This window comes from Ptychodera flava, chromosome 14 (assembly GCF_041260155.1).
Source record: "Ptychodera flava strain L36383 chromosome 14, AS_Pfla_20210202, whole genome shotgun sequence".
NCBI classification, from domain to species: domain Eukaryota; kingdom Metazoa; phylum Hemichordata; class Enteropneusta; family Ptychoderidae; genus Ptychodera; species Ptychodera flava.
In genome coordinates, this window is record NC_091941.1 from 4,751,997 (window position 1) to 4,767,203 (window position 15,207).

General features: G+C 37.6%; 1 protein-coding gene across 10 annotated transcripts in view; it reads right to left on the reverse strand.

Annotated features, from left to right (window-relative positions):
* Positions 1-9,223: 9,223 nt before the first annotated feature.
* Positions 9,224-15,207, reverse strand: part of LOC139149035 (uncharacterized) — a 48,848-nt gene continuing 42,864 nt past the window's right edge. For 7 of the 10 annotated variants that reach the window (XM_070720539.1, XM_070720538.1, XM_070720537.1 and 4 more), the window contains one exon: positions 9,224-14,736. In XM_070720539.1, the coding sequence (XP_070576640.1) occupies positions 14,593-14,736 (144 nt within the window). In that variant the 3' untranslated portion in view covers positions 9,224-14,592. The remainder of the gene's footprint in view (positions 14,737-15,207) is intronic. The other 3 variants (XM_070720542.1, XM_070720541.1, XM_070720540.1) reach the window with 3 other exon arrangements.

Below are 15,207 nucleotides of genomic sequence, written 5' to 3' on the forward strand. Positions count from 1 at the left end.
TACATGAATTATTAATTTATCAGAGAAAAATGTTAATGCTCATAATGTATGCAGGTAGTCGCGCTCGTACAATATCCGCTCTAAATGGATTCGCAAGGCACAAATTTGCATAATAATACGAATGTTATGAACATTGCGAGACGTCACTAGGCGCCATTTACATATGGCGGTCGATTATTTTTAGATGGAATTGCCAAGGACTCTTCATATGTTGTTTGATCAGGCGGAATTTGGTGGATAGATAATTGCAATAAATCGAAATGACCATTGGAAACAAGAGCGGTGATCTTTATGATGAATTTGGCAAATATAACTTCTGTCAGAATTCCGTTTCAGCTACCATTGCCACATATTTTATTTCATGAACGAAGAGAGAACTCAATTCGAGGTGCTCTTTTCTTTGCGGCTTCTCCAATAATGCAGTCGTACACGGTTGCCATAGTATTTCTCATAACACAAGGGGAAATGACGACACTGTATGGTTTTCATTAATAAATTAGACAATTCCTCTCCTTGTGTATTTGTTCTATGTCAATGCTTATTGTGCCACAGATAATCAAATTATTTTCTGTTCCCTGATATTTTTCTTTTGAAATATGGAGTTTGCATATCATTTGACGTCAGGCAATGAATATATTAGCTTCATTAGAGGTGTATTGCGCTTGAAATGTCGCTATGGCAACTGGTGACGTATGGGCAGGGATAAACAATAAAGGTGTTTAGCGGGATCCTTTGCTTGATGGAGTTAATCACTTCCGCTAAAACGACGACTGAACCCGACGATATGAGTAGTGTACACGGTATGTGAAAACTGTCGCCGGCAAGAGCGGTCACATTTCAGTTTAGCTCAAACCTAGACGAATTACCGAATTCCGAAGAAAAGCTGGCTCGAATTTCGTGAGGCGGATTTGAAAGAAAACGCCTTTTTGTAGCACAGTACTTTCACCGTCGCCGCTTTTTGACCCCCGGGGCAAATTAATATTTGATCATTATGGAAAATAACAGAAACTGTGTTATTAAACCGTTTAGATGTCTTGCATACTGCTTGGAATAATATACTCTACTGAACATGACGCGTGACATCTTACCGTGTCGGGAACGAAATTCTGTGCTTCTACAGTTCATTGCTCCGTGTGTGCATGGTATTATTTTTTGAAAAGTAAATCCTTAAGATAGTATCAGACAGGCGTTTAAACTTTTAGACGTCATATTGGCGTTAGACATACAAAAATGTACGAGTTTTCTCGCTTCTAGTCCATTTCACCGGAGGATAGAAAGACTACATGCAGTATTAATCAACATGTAGGTGTTATAAGCGCAAAAGGTCGTTCCTGATTTCGGGGCTGAAGTCGACTCCATGCAGATATTGGTGACACGCGCTCAGTTGGAGGGCTTGGCGAAAAATAATGAAACTATAGCAACATCAAACCAAGAACTGTGGGAGTGATAGGTTTACTTTTTACACTATCAAACGGGAAACTTGACAGCCTATTTCTTGGAATATGGTTTACTACATAAGCAAACTATGTAATATTCATTTGGAAGAAGATTTAGTCAAATAGTGGTTTTACTCATCATGGCGTTTTAACTCTGCAGGAAACAAATTGCTAGTATACAGAGTAGTGATGCGGGTTTTCATGTTTTAATTTGTATGGTTTGTTTTGAACTCTCAAGATCCAACGAATAACACAAACAGGAATACGGCGGTAGCTCTAACGGGCTCTAAGATGGCAACGACAGTGTTTAGAGCTATGCAGTGCGTAAATGTGATTCTACAGATATTAGATATGAACATTTTCTGCCATGCGTGACTCACTGTCATCATGTCATTTATAGATTCATTTTCGAGTGAATGTGGAAAAAAAGGCTGGTGCGGTTATCGTCACTCACGAGGATGAGACACAAATAATTTTTGTATGTTTACCCTCGATGTTTGGGTTGACTGTCCATATTTTATACAACACGGGGAGGGGGAAGGGTAATGCCAGGAAACCATTGCGATAAAGTGTTTCACGTTTCATATTTTCCGTAGGGCGCCTTTTCTTTTCAGTAATGTGTTTCTAAAATGTTCAACACTCGGTAAATTAAAAGTCGATGGAAATTCACAATGAACAAAGAAAACACAAGATCAGTTAATTTATGAGTCACCATTTAATATATACGATAGTCAGTGAAGTTGATAAAAGAGTGTTTTAAAAGGAACATATTAATTTGGATTTAAACACGCAAAAATCCTTCAAAAATGCAACTTCTGGGAGGAGTTCCATTGCTAACTTTAAGAACATTGCTCCACAGTCTGCAAACAGCTCCATTATCACATTTATCAGTGTGAGTATTGCTAGATTCATACCGAGCTTTATCCAAAGATTATATATGTTACAGTATTGACTGGCGTCAACTTCTTGTATTATGTTACAAAAGTTGAGCATGTCGACGATGCCGAATCTTCAGTCCTCAAGTATGGATTAAAGAGCGCCAGCTTCGAGTATGACAATATTGCAGCCATAGGAGTCACCAGAGTGAAAAGATATTAAGGAGAAATGAAAAGACGAATACATACATAGATACACACATAGATAGATAGGTAGATAGATAGATAGATAGATAGATAGATAGATAGATAGATAGATAGATAGATAGATAGATAGCTTCGTACTTACGTACATACAATTCATACAAACATGTATACACACATTCACACGTATACATTTCTTTAAATTATGAATATATTAAAGTCTGTGAATTGGTAGTCGAGCTAGGCTATCGGTTCAAGGACTAGAAAAAACATGTAAGCGACCGATATCTCTGGAAAGTTGAAAAGATACAAACTTCAAAGACAAAAAATCCAGGCACTCACACCAGTAAAGGGCTTATAACAGGGCGAAAGCGGTAGGTATGATATACCAATAGCGGTAGAAAACGAAGCTGATGACATTTATTTGACAGAGTACACTGGGTCTGGATGGAAGGTAAACTTTATTGGATTAAAAAAGAATGACAGTACAGAAAGACTGAACATATTTGATATATTAACATATAAGTATGTGGACAGCATCACCGTTATCTGCAGTCTCATGAAATGGATTAACACCAGTGATAAAAAATTGTGAATGCACCATTGATCGTCTGATTGTGCTATATAAATTCACAGTTTCCGACAAATAAAGATGTACATGTTGTAAACGACAGCATACGGTACATGTCAGTCGATGAAACTGTTTCGGACCAGCCGTTTACCAGTAAACCTAGTTTGAGCAAAACAATTTGAACACAATAACTGATCTCTTCCAAAGAAGTGTGAATCAAAGGTGATGCCCGACTTTCAGACGCGACTCAGTTTCATTGACATCTATTGACGTACACTGATTTAATATTATTTCTTTTTAATGGTTGAAACTCAGTCGTTTTGCAGCGTACAATTTTTCATTTTTCGTTCAGTTTTAAGCACATCCATACAGTTGATGAATTTGACTTTGCGATGGTCTTCCAGCAACCTTATTCAGTGACTCTAAAAACACTGCTGTTATGCTGACGAAAATATCATGATTATTTTTTAGTTTCTACAATAACTTAAATAAAAGTACCATCTATTGCGCTGAATTAAAATAACATAAAGGTTGATTTGACATGGATATAAATCTTTGAGAAGTTCACAGTATACTGCACTGAATTTTCAATCTTTAAAGTTTCGCATAGGTATTGGAAGTTTTTTTGGTCAAATATATGAAACATGAATAAAGGATGACTGTCTAAGGCGTGTCTGAATCAACAGATTTTCATGTAAATCTCCCTGCCTCAATAGGTGTTTGAAAATGCAGTCTTAAAGCTGTAGGGACCGACGCCACTGTCCACATGGCGTCGACATGGGATCACTGAGATTTCCCGAGGGTGAAAAACTTTCTCTTGGCACAGCTTAACCGAGATATTAAGTGTTTTAAACCCATTAAGATACTATTCTCGTTATGTTGGTGAAAAACAACAACAAAAATATGTCTCTAAACGTAACTACAATCGCAGGAGGATGCTTCGAGCAATCAGCAGGCAGTAGAGAATGGCCTTAAATATTTAAAAAAGACACAAATCTCAATACACCGATTAAGGAACATAAAGTTAACACAAAAATAAATCGACAAAGCTTAGTGACAAGGAAAAGATAACTGGCCACAAATTCATTGTCAGGTTCATTTGAACTACCCTTTTCACTGATTATACAAACTAAGTCACAAAAACACTAATCGACTCTAGCGATTCTCAGAGTCGTTGCGAATTCGTCCAGTCATCGGTTTCAAGAATTGAATCGATCAACGGATGAGAGCGACTTCATTGCCATCAGTGTGTGAACACTGAGAGCTGAAATAGTTATGAAACGACAGTGTTAATGCCTGGAAGCTAATGATTCGGAAGGATAGATAGCTGTAGGGAACATTGAAAGTGGTTTTACACGGAACTTCTTGCTGTTGGACCATTTTCTGCCCATGTTCAAGAATAAATCTCCTCATTTCTACATTGCTTGGGGGGAAGGCAAGTCAACATTAAAATGCATTACCATCTGATCCTCTCAGAGAATGCCCCTTTGCCGTCGAAAGACGTGGCGGTGGTCACCGGTAGGTCTAAAGTTCGAAAATCATTTTCACTCATCTCTCACGTATGCAATCACTGACAATACTTGTGAGTCAAGATTTACCTACCAAGATACAGTTTTACGTCAGTTTTGCATATAGTAGCAGGAAACCTGTTTCTTAAGGTTTCACTTTGTACATATGTAGCACTCCCTTTTTTCTCCGCGTTAAAAAGCAATATATCGATAGCTGAAGTGACCTTTGGCCTTTTTCCTCTTAGATTTTATCAGTTAATCTGAGAAACTGCAGGAAGTGAACACGTTGATGTACAGCCGAGACTAGAAGTTAAAATGATTCCACGCGTTTCGTGTGGATAATGTATAATAAATAGTTGAATTTCCAGATGGTTATAAAATAGGATCGATGAGAATTCCTCAGGGATGGATCGTTAGATCTTGGAGGGGGAGGGGGGAGTCAACAATTGACAATGATTCAATTCAAGAGCATGAAAGTCATAAAACACTTACACACTGGCTCTTTTTGGATGTTTTTATATCAAGATGATATGAAAAAATATTTTTTTCAAATCAACCATTCACTCAAATGATGTCGATGGATGTTACGTTGAGTGCCGAAGATAGGCTCTCTTAACGCGTTCAGACGTATGCGATTCGGTAGAGCCATTGTAAGCTCACCAGTATATTTCTAGTACATACATGGCCGTAAACCAGGTGCCTATTTATGGCAACAGATACTAAAAGTCATCTCATTCTTTATCGGCCCGATGTCTAAGAAGTGTGAAACATATGCTTTGGTCTTCAACTCTTCCAGTTTGTTTCAAGGTACAGAAAAAATAACATACTTCTCAAACACTAAAAAATTGAAGTCTATAAAATTGGCAAAACCCGTGCAGTCCAAAGCAAACGACTTTGTCCCTTGAAGATATACCCCTAACTTAAATTGACCTCTGTAGGCAGTTGTCAAAATAAACGAAATTGGGAAAACCGTAGAATAAACTCGGAATCAGCAAAATAACATTTATCAGCTTTTACTGTCAAATAAGAGTTTCGATATTCATTTGACGTTCTCGGTATTTCATTATATTGGCATGGAATCATTCCACTATGTTGGCATGGAATCATTCTAACCGCACTCTGAAAACGTGCACTCGTTCCCACCATCCATTTTTGGTCCCTAAGACAGTCTAGAATGACTAAACTGTCGGGTATCTATGCCTCGGGTTAGTGTTCATACATTTTGACGACAATCGGAACCAATACAATACACGTGCAACAATGAACAATATCTGTACTTTCCAAACTCGATCCCCACAATCAACGGTTGAACAGAATAGTCTCTGCATCACACCTGATACAAAAACGACAAAAAATAAACTATCAATTCAACACATTCATGTCAAGAATGCAGACATTCTCATTAAATAAGTTCAAAGTTTATTTACCTTACTGTTCCTTTTCGACTTCATAGACAGAGCATCTACAATATCGATTATCGGAATAAATCGGGCTGCCCTGAAACACAGATAAATTCAATCTCGAGAGGAAAATCAGTCACTTTGTCAAACTTTCCGTCTTTATTCGTCAACACCATCTGTATATTCACCGCTATAATTATTTATCCATGGCATTCATACTTTGCGAGCAAAACAACTAGGCTGATAAAACACATACATACAGATACCAACAGTGTGCATACCGACATATGCCTATACCTATACCTACCTACCTACCCACCTATACCTACCTACCTACCTACCCACCTATATCTACCTACCTAACATACATACATACTAGAGATTTTGCAAAGGCTAGGAAACAGCTAAATGTTGCATGCCATGTCTTTTCCATGGATGACGCTTTCAGCAAGCTCTACATGACGCAAAGTACACGTTTTGCCATCGCTAACATCGAAATATACTTACTGATACACAGAATAAGACAACTCAGTAGATCATCACTTTAGAGAAACCTTTTAGGTCTAGTCGTATTCTCTGTTTATAGTAACAAAGTCGCTCGAAATGTCAATCTACTCCGCGTGGGTAAGAAGACTTATGTAAGATTCTGTTAAAAAGTCACGATAGTGTGTTTCCATGACATTTATCCGTTCACACAAATTTCTTTGAATCTGGGACCGACGGCTATGGGAATGAAGGATTCATTCAGGCGCGAAACACTTCTAATGCAAATTTTTTTAAGATTGTACAACAAATCTTTTGGAATCGAACTGCTCAATCATCTGCCCTTGGGGGCAGACATTTCCTGAACTGAATGGATCCCGTGAACAGCACGAATCTTTTAAAGATCGCGACAGAATTAGGGCAGCAAAATAACATTGACCGAACGTTCCGTAGTACAATCCTTACGGTCTGGACTATTTGATTTACGAGTAAGATTTCAACTGGTAATAGTATTGCGTATGTTAAAAACAATGTTTTAAGTATCATGACACTATGTTACAGAAGGGACTTCCTCTCTTTCAAATCGTCCAATATTTAGTTTCATGGGACTTAAATGAATGAATGAATGAATGAATGAATGAATGAATGAATGAATGAATGAATGAATGAATGATTTCATTTCATCAAATCCTTACATAGAGACAAATTGGGAATAATACAAGAGAATTACATCCGTGACAATTATCAAGACAATACGAAGAATCTTGTACGGATCATGTACCAGGGCAGTGTTCCTTTGCAATAAAGTAAGACGTCGAAGCCAGCGTGTCTGATCATCACTTTTTACAATCAGCAAACATTTCGGCCACAACGACGTAAGAGACAAAAAATCCCCACAAAGTTGATGCGGGAAAAGTTTCTACTTCCTTGAATGGTAAAGTATTCAGTAATTACATCCTTTGAGACTCTTCTATACCTTCATAATTGCATATTCTTGGTATAAATTGAAATTTATCGGTCTAATCCCAAGGGATTCCCTAGTTATGGGTGGCTGTGTGCTCTGACGTACTCATGACGCGCGATGACGCTACCATTGTGGGGTTGTGCTAAAACCTAGGAACGAGGGAGGGGCGGCTGGGAAAGGAAACGGAACGCCTGATACAGATATCGACTTTATATAAAGTGCTTATGAATGTTTGGTAAAAAGAAAATGGCGTGTCCGATAATGCAGTGTGGGTCGGATGGGTTTCCTACCGACCATCATCTGTATTGTCCTCAATCTCCGCGCCTTGATTGGAAGCCATTGATGAAGCAGTTTTTTAAATCTTATTTCAAAAGATGTCAAGTTTGATTTCTCTTCATCTTTTTATACCAGATGGGGCGGTCTGTGAAGGATCGATTCACAAAAATTCCAATTCATGTTGAAAAATATTGTTTTCAAACACTACGCTTTTAGAATCGAGTACGTTGTAACAGCAGATGTGTGGCAGCTTTATAGACATTCCCAGAATAAATGCAGCTTTGTTGGACATTCCAAGAATGATCTCGTGTTCCAAATGGCCATCATCCCTGTGTTAACTCTATGGAGAAAAATAAAATTTGCGATTTTTGAAAATTTAAGACTGAAAATTGTTCGTACTCCAAAGCAGAAATGAACCCCCACAAAAAGATGACGCTAAATGGCTAAAAGGAATTGAAATCGGACTGTAAGGTAAAATGCGCATCGGGGACAGATATATTCAGACTCTCAAACATTTACAATTAATTCTCTTCTGATCTACAACTTGTGGGGGCTTATTTCTGTTCTTGGAGTACGAACAATTTTCAGTTTTAAATTTTCGAAAATCGCAAATTTTATTTTTTTCCATAGAGTTAACACAGGGATGGTGGCCATTTTGAATTTCAAATATCAGTAAATGTTCGGTAATTTGTTTCTCTAATACCAAACTTTGCACCGACCCCTGATTTTTATTCTTGATTTGGTAAGAGAAATGATGAAAGTTTCCTTGTGGAAAGCTTGAGCAGAAGTTTTCTAGGTACGTACAACATTAATCTTAAAAAAAGGCCTTTGTACAAAGTAAGGAAAGATGTACCTGGTCCTCTACGACATAAAAAGTTTACATAAATACAACAGATCGTATTCTCCAATTGAATTTCAAATCACGAGGTAAAATAGTGTCATGGAAACATCAATCTACTCATGAGGTAAACTTTCGACATCTAATTTTACTTACATTGCAGTTTCGTCAATTTGTTCATGAGATAAAGATATTTTGGTGTTCTCCCCAGGGCAATTAAAGCATGGTGGCCACGGCTCTTTAATTTTGGCGAAACAATAGTAATTCATAAACATAACAATTCATTACATTGTTATGCAAATTTGTCGCCATGCTATGAGAAATTCCTCGTGAGAACTCTGTATTTCCTAGATCATTGAGTGTGTACAATTTTCACAATTCTGGCAATGGTGACCTCTAAATGACACAGAACAAAATCTTCGATGAAATGCACATCTTATAGGTAACTCTTTCAATGGATGACATTTTTTGCCGATATGTGACGTCATCACCCCTGGGATTGTTTTCATTGACGGGGCAGAGGTGTGTACTCTGTTAGCCATAGAAACACACACTATGGCAAATGAATAATTCTGACATGCAACTTCAAAACACAATTTATAAAACACTTCCCTGACTGCTGAGTTATTCGTTTTTCTGACTGGTAAAATAAACGACACTCAGACATATTGTTTCTCCATGGAAAATGTTGGCTTGTTTATTCATTACATATAAAAAATACACTACTTTTGTTTCCCGACCCTAACAAGCTGACCCCATGGAAATAAAAACTTTTCCATAATTGGCAAAACGGTAAGCTCCGCTGGGTTGCGTACATGGTTTAGGAGCATGTAAATACAGCTTGCTTGACTGCAGCTAATATAATAGATTAGTACTTAATGTATTCAATAATATATAAGCAGCAACCCATTATGTCGCAGGCACTGCAGAAAGCAAAATGCTAGATAGCAGAATTCTGAAAAAATTGGCCATGGGACAAGGGTTCTGACACCTGGGAAATCAGGCTTTCTGATAATGAATTTTATTAATAGACTAAACACGGCAATCCACACTGTAAATATCATTATTAGTTTGCTTGTACACAAATGTCTCAGACTATAGTGGAAACGACTTCTGGGACTGTGGACGGACATCAGATAATATATCATCTGACACTTATTTTATTTGAGCAGACATTGCTTTTGAGGAAAAGAAGTGAGGTGTTTCAGCAACACACATGGATTTACATTTTAACTAATACTGCTGAAAAAAGGTGTTTTCCAGCCAAAACCTAATACAAGGAATAAGTACTTTGAAAGTGATCTCTACAAATAATTTTTGCACAGACAGGATGATATCACTGTAACATGATACATAAACACATACAGGAACTGAATTATATAGTAACTGAACCATCCTACCAAGGTGAAAATTCTTTTCAAAGATTGTGAGTGGGTGTTCATGACGTGGGGAAATGAAGACAAAGGGCGGACATGTAATCAGCATGTTTTGTATTGAATTCTGTTTACAAGCTTGGCTATTTCAAAATTCATATTATCTAAGGCGTGACAGAGCAGCAGCATATTTTCAACATCATTAACAACGAAAGCAGATATTTTAGTTTTAAACTGTAACATGAATCGCTCACTGCATGCCACTGTATGCCTTAAGGTGTCTGCGTCAGCTCTGATAGTCAGGCTTTGGTCGACAATTCTCAGCATTCACATTTTTTTTGCTTTACATCAACAGGGATCCCTGGTTTTGTACTTTTTTTGTACAGTATTTCTCATTAGAATTGAAACAAGCCAGTCAAAATAAGAGACAATCCGAGAAAGAAATATCTATAGAATGATCTACATCAGCCAAGGGCAGTTTTCTGGGTGAAAACTGAAACAGGCATCATCACAATAAATATGGGAACAGCTGATATGCAGCATCGTGGTGAGATGCATTGAATTTGACAACAGAAAAAGGAAATGTTTTTCACAAAGAGATGTCAGCCTCATCTGTCTTTGTGTGCATTCATGAGTTTATCAAAGACATCATGTCCACTGGAATGAAACTTCACATAGTGCTATTCTGACCAGTCACAGTAAATTTGCCTCAACAGATCCAGTCAGTCACAACACAGACATTTCCCCTTTCTTAAATTACGCGTATTGAACACTTCGTAACCTATAGCACATCTCCTACAATCTTGAACTAAAATGAGACTACATTTTAAATGCACAATTGATTAATTTCAAAATAATATTTCAAATTGATACTTGTACCCTACCACCCCTTGTTGCTGTAAGCAGGTCCAACCACAATGTAGGAAACAGGGATGAACCACACCATGGTGGGGGAGGGTGCATGACAGAAAGAAACGACAGACAAAATTGAGATCTTTTCCTCTGGTTGTACAGAGAGAATATGAGCTCCAATGGTTGTTTAAAAATATCATGCCAATCTCTCTCTTTGGATAATGGCATGTACGTATGTTTTCACAAGATGTTTATGACCGCAGAATAGACAGAATAAGTGAAAGATCTAAGGGAACCTCTGAGGGAGGTACAGTGGAAAATCAAATCATGTGATCCCTTGACAGAGACTATTCTTCTGATCTTGCATTTCATTTGAAGGTATTTTTCTTGAAAGATACTTGCTTGTGTTTCTTAAGGCTTCATCAATTAGCTCAGGCAGGGCAACTGTACTGAATTAGCTCAGGCAGGGCAACTGTACTGGTAAGAATACAGGATTGCAGGAATTTGATGGACTGTTTGACTAAACTGAAGAGACAGAAATAGATCTGCAAATCTCATTACTACACTGATAGAAAACAGGGTCAAATGACATTTTTAAGCTGCCTGTTCCATGCTATCCGACAATTTGTGTGGCCACTTCCTTGCCAAGTAGAATGTTTTTCCTCAATTTGATCTATAAAACCTGTACTTTTACAGATTTCTGTTCACTCCATCAGAAAATATCATTGAGATCAAAACTTTTTTGTGATAATTGCACAACTGGGTAAGACTGATGAACAAAGAGCTTAATCTAACCTGCAAGACAATGTAACTTATCCTAAGGAGTGTGTTTTTATTGGTCATGACAAAAGGCACCCATAGACAAATACCAGTTAATATCATAGGGTAGATGGGTTCAATGTTCTTCATGGGTAGGCAAAACTGGAAGTGAGATTCTACAGCACCACCAAATTTGCATATCATTTTATTGCGTGATCTGATACTAACTGGGTTGTTTTGAACAAAGTCAATATTGAAGATGATTTTGCTCAACTTTCATATCATCTTGTGGTTATGGGCAACTTCTGTTAAACAGCCATATGTACCCTTCCACGTCGTAATCAATACATTACATGTTTGAAGTGTTTATCTAGGGGGAGAGTGAAGAGGTTTTTATTAAAACACAAGAATTTTATTTGTTACATGTAAACCCTACTGCTGATGTGCAGCGTGCTAGTAAGGTTATCTCTGATTGGTCCATTGTCACTATTCACAGCGACTTAGGGAGTCTATTGGTATTGTTTTAATTATATTGGTAAGATTCAGCTGCCTAATTGGATAACAGCTTCTTAGATGCTGCACATTAGCCCAAACCCTACGCATCAATGTCAGAAGGTTCCCACAGGAAAGAGGCTATTCTCTGATTTTCAATTATCCTGAATACGTAAGTCAAGAAAATAGATGTTTCACAATTATTTTGCCATAAAAACACCCTAGTCTGTACACCAGTTGTACAGAATTTCAAAGATAGAGCTGTGAAGACATGGATTATTGGATCAAATTGCAAGATTCCTACCAAACACCTCACAGAAATTGGGTGGTACCGGTAGACGTCAATTAGGGAGAGATACAGAGATACACAATATAGCTCAAATATTATAATAACATGGGTGGAGATGCAGGGTCAGAGTTCAAAACAGAGCATTGGTACCGACAGGCAATTTAGCATGGTTTTGCCAAAGATTGAGAACTTAAACCAAGAGAAAAATTTGAATCCATGTACAAATGACCTTTTGATCACAGCACATGAACCATTTAAGGCCACAGTGTCCATAAGCAACACTGCTTTGTATTTTCCACACAAACAGATGGAGCTATAATTTTTGTCGGAAACCTTTGTTCATCAATTGTCAAGACAACAGCTGATATACTTCTGAATGTCAATGAGATAGTCAAAAGCAGCTGTGACTGGGGAGTACTTTCACAAGTAGGTATTAAAAGGTGGTAACTTGCCATCCCTGGTTATCAGAATGGTTGATGGTACAGTGCCATCATCATACTACCGAGAACACCAGTGAATTGTCTGTTCAAAGCCATCACCATGTATAAATACAAAACATGATGTATATGATGAAGTCAACTGTTCAAAGCCATCACCATGTATAAATACAAAACATGATGTATATGATGAAGTCAAGTGCACTGCATGACTGATATCAACACCATGCAGGAAGATAAGTGAACTGGATGAGTGCAACATTGTTTTATATCAGTCCAATATCCAACAGGCATTAGCCTAATTACAGGATGAGGTACCCACTACCCAATGGAGCACTGAGGAGAAAAGTGCCTTGCTCATGGGCACAACACCGTGACACCGGGATAGAGTCTTGAACTCACCATCTTCCGACAGTGAGTCCATTACTCTGTACCGACCGGGTCTTGAACTCACCATCCTCTGATAGTGAGTCCATTACCCTAACCACTGGTCCACGGTGATTTAAAATTTCTGACCACTGACCATTCAGTCTATTTTGGTATACCAAAATATGATCATTTTTCTGTATGTGTATATTTAAAAGGACAGAGTGATAAATTCAAATGCTGATTACCTTGACTTCCTGTACTCTTTTCTGAAATTCAACTTTTTTTTGGTGTATTCAGGTCTAACTACAGTATTAAAGCTCAATTAGAAGTAATTGTTGTTGTATTTTCCAGAATTTGTATTGGTAAATAGATACTCCCAAATCTTGTCAAAATGCCTCCTAGTCAAGTTGACAACACAGCCTGTATACAATGTGCCTATGTGTGTGGGTGTAACATCCAATGTTGACGTTGAAGACTGAATTAAGTCAAGGATAACATTGTATGTTGTATACAGTGCATTGTGATGGCAAGGTGAACTCGCTGTATTTCGACATACTTTGGGGAGAAGATGAAAATATACTTACTTTCTGTGGCAAAAAACGATTTTTTTCCAAAAAACAAATGCTTACTGTGCCTTTAGGGGTCAATCAAAGAGTACAGGGAGTGGGTTGAATAGCACACATGTGTGAAAAGATTGACATTTTCATCTTCTGTTAGTTCTTAATCAAGATTAAATTTCCAGCAGTATCTGCATGAAGCCTCCTTTCGTGTAGAGGTTGATGACTGAAAAGGATAATTTACGATGAGAACGTTGAGCTTGTTTGATAAATATTTGTGACTTTACGTTCGACAAAATTGCATAGAGAATGACATCGGTGGATGATTCTGCAATGTGTGTTGTCAGACTTCCTACATGCAGGAACCCTGGCAATAAATATACTGGAGTTTTATATATTGATCACCTTTGCCACATCAATTGATACGGCTCCCATTTGCTTTGTTACCATGACAACCACACACTACCAATTTAATCATTGCCTCTAGTTTTTCTGGCTCGCTCTTGCAGAATCAATATTTGATCTTCCTTGATCTGAAAATTTCATATGTGCTCTTCTCATCAAATATCACCAATACAAAAACGTTCTGTGTTTCCCAGATAATGGTATAGATTGAGAGATTCTCAAAACATTAAAAAGCCATCTAAATTTGGCAATTTCTTTCACGATGTAAGAGAAAATTTCTGAAAATGCTTTGGTAAAATTGATTTCTGCACCATTTAAGGCTCAATTTGTTACAAAAAAATCACCTACTTTATTTGAAGTTGGCACATCTAATCCAAATCTTTGACTAACAGTGTCTTTAAATAATGTATTTGCATAGATAGATTTGCACTTTGTCTGCAGGACAGTGTGTCGCAGGCTTTACAGCTTCAACAAGCTGGTTGTCATAGCGTTGCATCCTCTCAGTCAATCCCCCTCCTCATCATCGGCATCATTTTCCTCGCCAACTGCCGTAATTTTATTCTTTTCCATGACATCTATCTGAGTAACAAGCTGTGAATGTTCCTCTAGGAGTTGCTGCAACTCAGTCTGTTTCCTGTTGGCGTTTTCCTGCACAGGGACAAAACAGGGAAATGGATGCCTATTAGAGTCATGTTGGGAAGATGCTATAACAGGAACACTTCACTCAATTCAACAGTTTCTCTCCAGTAACACTTCAATGAAACATGTATAGGGATAGCAGAATCATCACACCCTGCACTAACAACTTCAAAACTCTTAAATTTATTTGGTGTTTTTACATATGAAATTCTACTTCTGCTTGCAAATTATACATGAGGCATCTACTACAACTTCATCAAGCGTACATGTAATCTGTTTTTCTTTTTTTCTTATCTTGAACTTGAGTCATGAGTGTGAGATTAATTAAAAAAATGTTTGAGTTTGTAGTGTTTTACATCATACAAAAGTCATGCATACAGGGATTCTGGGAAAATTCTTCCAACAAGATATCTATCCATGCACTTGTACAATGAACACAACAGGGATACTAGGAAATGATGCAACATGTAGATTTCCATA